General features: G+C 62.2%; 1 protein-coding gene across 2 annotated transcripts; it reads left to right on the top strand.

The window, feature by feature from the left end:
- Nucleotides 1-1,175: 1,175 nt before the first annotated feature.
- Nucleotides 1,176-7,923, top strand: DMWD (DM1 locus, WD repeat containing). Of its 2 annotated transcripts, XM_081107725.1 has the most exons (5): nt 1,190-1,669; nt 2,805-2,987; nt 4,941-6,206; nt 7,000-7,071; nt 7,370-7,923. In XM_081107725.1, the coding sequence occupies exons 1-5, from the start codon at nt 1,229-1,231 to the stop codon at nt 7,415-7,417; spliced, it is 2,010 nt and encodes a 669-aa protein (XP_080963851.1). In that variant the 5' UTR covers nt 1,190-1,228; the 3' UTR covers nt 7,418-7,923. The 2 variants fall into 2 exon arrangements, with proteins under 2 accessions (XP_080963852.1, XP_080963851.1); XM_081107726.1 differs by lacking the exon at nt 7,000-7,071 and having other exon boundaries at nt 1,176-1,669.
- Nucleotides 7,924-8,009: the final 86 nt, after the last annotated feature.

The raw sequence follows: 8,009 nt of genomic DNA, 5'->3' as shown, positions 1-8,009 counted from the left end.
GGTCACAGGAGAGGAGCAGGATGTGGAGTAAGATGTCAAGTTAGTTCATTGTAGGACTTGTTGAGTGTGAGTGAGATGCCCCTGGGACATTTGGTGACCAATCTGGGAGGCCACTGAATAAGTGGGTCTCGGAATATCTGTGATGGGGCAGCGTGGCTTCAGCAGAAGTCAGGGGCACTGGCTACCTGTGGGCACGGCTGGGACCAGGAGGAGGTTTGGGGTGACTGGCGGATCATTGGAACACTGGGGAGCTTACGGGGCCCAGTGTAATATTGGAATCGAAGGTGGGTGTTGGAGGACCAAGTGAGATTGTTGAAGACAGTGAGTCATGGAGATACATATTGGAGGTTGGTGGGAAGCATGGAGATGTTTGGGGTTGGTATTAATCACTAGTGGGCCAGATGAAGTCCTCGAAGTATTTTTTTTTGTGTGTGTGTTTTTAATATTTTTTTAAAACGTATTTTTATTGATTTCAGAGAGGAAGGGAGAGGGAGAGAGAGATAGAAACATCAGTGATGAGAGAGAATCATTGATCGGCTGCCTCCTGCACGCCCCCCTCTGGGGATCGAGCCCGCAACCCAGGCATGTACCCTTGACCAGAATCGAACCCGGGACCCTTCAGTCCACGGGCCGATGCTCTATCCACTGAGCCAAACCAGCCAGGAAGTCCTCAGAGTTTTATGGAGACTTGAGATCAGTGAGGTTTGGGGGATCATCAGGGGTGCGGAGGAATGGCTGGCGAAGCTGTGGCCAGTGGGGGACAGGGGACGTCCGTGGGAAACACTGGAATTCAGGAGGGTGTGTGTCGAGAGTCTCTGGAGACACTGGGGTCATCTGGGGTCATCTGTGAGGTCACAGGGAGGCCAGGGCAGGAAGGAGGCCTTCTCTGGAGGGTTTCTCCGTTGCTAGGCAAACGGTTCCCAGGGCGCCGTTGCTAGGGACCTGTTCTTTTTAAATACCACGCCCCTTCCCTGCGGCCCCGCCCCCGCAGCCAACCACACGGTCGTCTCCGGCACGAAGGCCACGCCCACCTCCTCGCCCCGCCCGGAGACCCAGGACCGTTACCCGAGCGACAGCCGGGCTGGTCCCTCCTCCCGGCCCCGTTGCCAATCAAGGAGACGTCGTCCGGGCGACGACCCCACCTCTTCCGGCGCGGGCCCGCGGCTTCCGGCAGGGGGCCCGGCGGCGGGCGGCGGGCGGGCAGCGGCGGGCCCGGGGGGCGCCCAAGATGGCGGCGGGCGGAGCGGAGGGCGGCTCGGGCCCGGGCGCCTCCATGGGGGACTGCGCGGAGATCAAGTCGCAGTTCCGCACCCGCGAGGGCTTCTACAAGCTGCTCCCCGGAGACGGCGCCGCTCGCAGGTCGGGCCCGGCTTCCGCCCAGACCCCGGCGCCGCCCCAGCCGCCGCAGCCCCCGCCGGGCCCTGCCTCCACCTCCGGCCCCGGCGCCGCGGGCCCCGCGTCGTCCCCGCCACCCGCAGGCTCCGGGCCCGGGCCCGCGCTGCCCGCGGTGCGCCTCAGCCTCGTGCGCCTCGGAGAGCCGGACACCGCCGGCACCGGGGAGCCGCCCGCCACGCCCGCGGGCCTGGGGGCCGGCGGAGACCGCGTCTGCTTCAACCTGGGCCGCGAGCTCTATTTCTACCCGGGCTGCTGCCGCCGCGGGAGCCAACGGGTGAGCGGCCTGCGTCCCGGGCGGCCGGGGTGCTGAGCGGGTGGGGGTCCCTAGGGGGCCCGGAGATCGGCATCTGGGTGCGATGGACATCCCTGGGGGAAAGGGTTCTGGGGGTGATGCATCATCTTGAGGCGATGGAGGCCTCCCGGTGCCGGGCAGCCTGGAGGGGATGGGAAGCCTTGGGTCCTGTGGGATCCCCGTTATGGGGGGTGGGGTGGGGCGGAGGGGAGATATGGGGATGGTGAGGATGTTGGAGGTGATGGAGAATCCGAGGTGATGTAGACCCTCGGGGTTCTGGGCGGCAGGCATTCTGCAGGTGACGGGAACCCAGAGGTGGTGCAGACCCCAGGGGCATTGCAGGCTGTGGAGGTGTTAGGGGGGGGGGGGTCTCCAGACCTGGGCAAAGGTCAGGATTCCGGAAGGGATGGGGGGCCGAGAGGTTATAGGGACCCCAGAGGAAATGAGGATCTCTGAGCTGATGGGAGAGCTTTAGGTGATGAAGCCCGGAGGGGACATCCCCAGGTGTGATGGGGTCTCTGCAGTGATCTGGGGGCCAGAGGGGATGAGACCCCTGGAGCTTACAGTGGTCCCCAGGAGGGATGGGGGTCCTGAGCGTCCAGGGGGTGTGAAGGTACCATGAGGTTTAATGGTCCCTGAACTGTTGTAGGGACTCCTGAGATGAGCTTTAGAGGCCTGGGGATTTGGGTGACCCTGAGTTGGTGGGGGGTTTGGGGGTGGGGAGGTTGGAATATTGTGTTGCTAAGACCCAGAGGAGATGGCTGAGGTTATGAGGTAGGACTGGAAAGGAATCAGAGCTCAGGGACTATGGGGACCCCGAACCCTAATGCTGTGAGTAAGGGTGTCCCTGAAGTTGGAAGGGTCCAACTTTGGGGAGGCACTGTGGTCTTCTGCCCTGGGTGGGGAGGTCCTTCCCGTCTTTTCTTTTCTCTATTCTGTATGCTTTGGGTCCCTCTTCCTGTCTGTGGTTGCGCCCTCCCTCCGCACTCACCCATCTACCTGCCCACTTCCCCCGGGGGGTTAACCGTGCTTCCGCCTAGTGGTTTTCTCCAACCTCAACACCCTCTTCCTTCCTCAGTGGTAGAAGCCATTAACTCCTTTTCTCCCATCACTTAAGTCCATCGACCTCAACAAGCCAATTGACAAGCGGATCTATAAGGGCACCCAGCCCACCTGCCACGACTTCAACCAGTTCACTGCTGCCACGGAGACCATCTCCCTGCTGGTGGGGTTCTCGGCCGGCCAGGTGCAGTACCTGGACCTCATCAAGAAGGACACCAGCAAGCTATTCAATGAAGAGGTGACTGGAGCCCCAGGTGGCCCCTTCCCTGCTCTCCCCCCACCCAACCCCACACATACTGTTTGCCATTAAACTGTGGCTCACTGGGGAGCAGTGTAGGCCGGAGAGGGACAGGATGAGGGAGAAAGGGGGGTGGACTGACAGCTGCGTGGGATGGGTGACAGACAGCAGCCAGTGTGATAGCTAATAGTGACACCAGCGCCTACTGTGCCCAGGCCTGTGCTTTGTTAGTCATACGCTGAATACATTACTCCTGGAGTTTTCATCAGCCAATGGGTTGGGGCTTGAGAGGCCCATTTTGCAGATTAGAGAACTGAGGCTAGTCAGTTTGGACTGGTTTTAAGTCAGAGCCGTTGGTCTTTAAATTCTGGGCCCCGTGGGCATTGGATTCAAATCCTTGCTGTGCCACACTGACTCACCGTGTGGCTCTGGGAAGGTGACAGAGCCTCCGGCACCTCCGTTTTCCTGCTCTGCAAAATGGGGCTTTCACCCCTACCTCGGAGGACTCTTGTAAAGTCATGCATGGAGATGGCTTAGTCCTGGGCCGACTTGGCACAAGAGAAATGCCGGCGAGCAGCCTTATCTGTGGGTACTCGTGCCCTGTGCGTCTGTTCAGAAGCAGTGTTCCATCTGCATAGAATTGCATGAATGGCAGAAGGGAGTGCGTGGAACAGTGAGTGGAATAAAAAGGCACCAGCTCACCCGTTCACGGAATAGTTACGGAGCGTTTGTTCAGGGCCAGGCGTGTTCTCAGCACTGGGATGGCTCATCTCGGTGAACAAACCAGAGGGCCCGCCTCTGTGGAGCTTCCATCTAGCGGGGCGGACAGTTACCCAGCAAGTGGAGCGGGCGGCTCGCCACAGGTGCTGGGTGCTGCGGGGAAGGGGCGTGGCAGGTGCGAGGTGAGGTGGGGTAGTGGTCAGGGAGGGCCTCACTGGGAGGGTGACATTGAAATGAAGACGTGAAGGAGGCAAGAAGAAGGAACCGGGGGAGGACATTCTGAGTAGAGGGAGGCGGGGACAGAGCCCCGCGGCAGGACCTGGTCGGAGCAGTTCTGGGGGGGGGGGGTGCGCTCCCGGAAGTCAGTGGAGGGGCCGGGTCCTGTAGGGGCTGGAAGGCTGTGGAGAGCTGGGCTTCAGAGCCTCTCCCCTGGGCTCAGCTGAGCTGTATAACAGAAGTGCTTTGACCTGGTTGTTTTCTCAATTCTCCCAAGAATGAGAAGCAACTTGGACACGGAGAAAAGAAATTAATTCCTTCCATTCGGTGGATGCCTAAGGGCGTCAGGGCTTAGTTCCCTCTGAACCCCTGGTTGAGAAAGGCTGCCCTGGGGCTCAGAGTGGGGCGCGCAGGCGCTGACTCACACTAATGGCAGCTCTCGGGCAGCAGTGTGGGGAACGGACACGGGCAGTGGTGGCCTAGTGGCCAGTGAGGCCCTCCGGGGTTGATGGTGGCTGGCACCGGGTGGTTGGGGCTCAGGGTGAGCAGAGGTCAGGTTCTGCCTGTTACTGAAGATTGGATGTGAGTTGTGAGGAGAAAAGGAGCAAAGATGAGCTGCAGGCAGGATGGGGTTGCCATTCATGCGTCTAGGAAACACTTGCCAGGCACCCCGTGTGTGCACAGCTCTGCGCTGGGGCTGGAGCAGTGAGCCGCACAGCTCCTTAGGGGAGCCGATGGCCTGTGGTCAGGTTATTGCCCTGAGCCCAACATGGAAAGACAGTGGGGGCATTAGACGGAAGACAGTTCCCTGGGAGGCTGGACTGTCCCCTTGCCACAAATGGGACATTGAGGCTCATGGAGCTCTGTGGCCGCCGCAGAAGCAGCCCTTTCCCTAGAGGGGGGCTCTTCTCCCGGGGGGCCTGGGCCACGTCTGATGGCCTCCTGGGGAACCAGGTTGGGAAGGAGGTGTGTCAGGGTCTGATGGCCCTCTCCCAACCCCATCATCTCTCCTGGCAGCGGCTGATCGACAAGACCAAGGTGACATACCTGAAGTGGCTGCCTGAGTCGGAGAGCCTGTTTCTGGCCTCACACGCCAGCGGCCACCTGTACCTGTACAATGTCAGCCACCCGTGTGCGTCGGCACCCCCCCAGTACAGCCTGCTGAAGCAGGGGGAGGGCTTCGCCGTCTACGCTGCCAAGAGCAAGGCACCCCGCAACCCGCTGGCCAAGTGGGCGGTGGGCGAGGGGCCCCTCAATGAGTTTGCCTTCTCGCCCGACGGCCGGCACCTGGCCTGCGTCAGCCAGGACGGCTGCCTGCGCGTCTTTCACTTTGACTCCATGCTCCTGCGGGGGCTCATGAAGAGCTACTTCGGGGGCTTACTCTGCGTGTGCTGGAGCCCCGATGGGCGCTACGTTGTGACGGGTGGCGAAGATGACCTGGTCACCGTGTGGTCCTTCGCCGAGGGCCGCGTGGTGGCCCGCGGCCACGGCCACAAGTCTTGGGTCAATGCTGTGGCCTTCGACCCCTACACCACCAGGGCCGAGGAGGCGGCGGCAGCCAGTGGGGACGCGGAACGGAGCGTCGAGGAGGAGGAGGAGCCCGAGGTGGCCGGCCCCGGCCCGAATGGGGGAGACCCGCTCTCCCCAATGCCCAAGGCCGGCTCCATCACTTACCGCTTCGGCTCAGCCGGCCAGGACACGCAGTTTTGCCTGTGGGACCTCACCGAAGACGTGCTTTACCCACACCCACCCCTGGCCCGCACCCGCACGCTCCCCGGCACGCCTAGCACCACACCGCCTGCTGCCAGCAGCTCTCGGGGTGGCGAGCCCGGCCCCGGGTCCCTGCCCCGCTCACTGTCCCGCTCCAACAGCCTCCCACACCCAGCGGGCAGTGGCAAGGCGGGTGGCCCGGGCACAGGGACGGAGCCGGGCACTCCGTTCAGCATCGGCCGCTTCGCCACGCTCACGCTGCAGGAACGGAGGGACCGGGGGGCGGAGAAGGAGCACAAGCGCTACCACAGCCTGGGCAACATCAGCCGGGGGGGCGGGGGGGGCGGCAGCGGGGACAAGCCCAGCGGCCCTGTTCCCCACAGCCGTCTGGACCCGGCCAAGGTGCTGGGGACGGCGTTGTGCCCACGCATCCACGAGGTGCCCCTGCTCGAGCCCCTGGTGTGCAAGAAGATCGCCCAGGAGCGGCTGACGGTCCTCCTGTTCCTGGAGGACTGCATCATCACCGCCTGCCAGGAGGGCCTCATCTGCACCTGGGCCCGGCCGGGCAAGGCGGTGAGTCCGGCCTGCCTGGGACCTGGGACGCGGGGAGGCAGGTTTGGGGAGAGCAGTTGGTCACCATCACAGCCTCTAGCCCGTAGGGTGCGGGGCAGCCGTGCCATCTTAGTGTCTCAGAGCAGGCCCTGCCACTTCTCACGGCAGGTCTAGAACCCTGGGCAGCAGTCCGCACGGTCAGGTAGGAGCGCGGGGCGTGGTAGGGACCGTGGCCGGCTACCAGAGGGCAGCCCCTGGCCCAGCACAGCCACGTCTTGCCACTTGTTCCTTGAAGCCAGATCCGTATTTCTGTGGAAAATGTGATTTTTAAATGATGAGACTGGATACTGCGGGTCAAGTTCTGTGGGCAAGACTGGGCAGTGGGCTCGCCCTCCAGCCTGGCCCTGGCGTAGGAGCCCGGTGCGGGGGGCACAGACGGGATTACCAGGCTCCGGCCCAGTCCTGCACGTCTTCCTGTGTGACTTCGGCCAAGTCCCGGCCCCTCTCACCTCTTAGGACGGGGAGGCTTGAAGACGGGCAGCAGGCGGCTGATGTGCCTGCCCTGGGGGGGCCATGGGGCTCGGGGTGGAGCACAGGCCTGGCGCCTGTCACCTTGGAGCTGTGGACTCTGATGTCTCAGCTGCTCAGTCTGGGCTTGGCGCCCAGCATGTCGCATCTGAGGGCCGTGGCTTGGTTCCTTGGGAGGTTTTGGGAGCATAGTGCCCTGCATCCCTAGAACTCAGAGCCTCATAGGTGAGGTGTTGGGATTTGGGGGGTCTTGTGAGTCCTGAAAGAGACCCCTCTACCTCCCTAGTTCACAGACGAGACCGAGGCCCAGACAGGGGAAGGAAGCTGGCCCAGGTCACCCAGCAAGTCAGTGGTAGAGGTAGGACTGTCCCTGAGTTCTTTCCCCCCCAGAATCTCAGGCACCCCCCCAGAAGGGGACCCCAGTTTTCCTCTCTTCCCCACCTCCACCCCTACCCCATCCTCTGCTCAGGATCACCTGAGGACTTCAATTATTGCCTGAAAGTGCTGCCTGCTGGGACGGGGAAGCTAGTTGAGATGGAAGTTCCAGAACCTAGAGCAGCATCCTGGGTGGGGGGTGTCCAGTGGACTGAGGGCAAGGCCGGGTGGTGGGTCCTCAGATGTTCTCTAACCCCTGCTGTCTCCCCTCCTCTTCCCAGGGCATCTCCTCCCAACCAGGCAACTCCCCGAGCGGCACGGTGGTGTGAGGCCCTGGATGCCGGGTTCCCTGACCCGCCTCGCCTCCCAGCCATCACCCTTCCGCTGACCTCACGGATCAACCTGTTAACAAGACTAACCATGACGGATGGACTGCTCTGGTCCCCCGCCCTGCACAATCTGGGGGGCAGAGAGTCCCCCCAGACTGGCCTAGACCCTGGGGGGATGTAGTGGCTCATGTGGCCTCAGCCTTGTCCCCACCCACTGCCAAGTACAGTGACCCCTTCCTTCCGCTGAAACATCAGTGTTAGCCTCATCCCTGTCCCCAGCATGTGACTGGTCCTGGGCCGGGAGAGGGAGAAACTCCCCGCCCATGAGCCCCAGCTCCGCAGTGTGCCCCTCAGTCTGGGCAGGGCAGGGGCGGCCTGCCCCCGCCGGCCCAAACCCCGTCTCCCCTGCAGGTGTTCGTGCTTTTGAAAAGTGTTAAGTTATGGAAGCCCCTTGGGGCCCTTCTGTCCCCAGCACCTCTTATTTATACTAAAGTTCCCTGTTTTCACAGCGTCTCTGATCCCTTCCTTGCAGGTGTGGCGGGAGTGTGTGTGCTTTCACTGCGTGTCCGCTTTTTTTTTTTTTTTTTTTTAA

Source organism: Myotis nattereri (assembly GCF_964212035.1).
Source record: "Myotis nattereri genome assembly, chromosome: 15".
NCBI classification, from domain to species: Eukaryota; Metazoa; Chordata; class Mammalia; order Chiroptera; family Vespertilionidae; genus Myotis; species Myotis nattereri.
This window is presented reverse-complemented; position numbering and strand designations above follow the sequence as displayed.

Bases quoted from the DNA above. Each gene is read 5' to 3' on its own strand.
- DMWD (XM_081107725.1), top strand. From the start codon at position 1,229: ATGGCGGCGGGCGGAGCGGAGGGCGGCTCGGGCCCGGGCGCCTCCATG. The intron at 1,670-2,804 runs GTGAGCGGCCTG...CCATCACTTAAG, and splicing joins GCCGCCGCGGGAGCCAACGG to TCCATCGACCTCAACAAGCC. The intron at 2,988-4,940 runs GTGACTGGAGCC...CTCTCCTGGCAG, and splicing joins GCAAGCTATTCAATGAAGAG to CGGCTGATCGACAAGACCAA.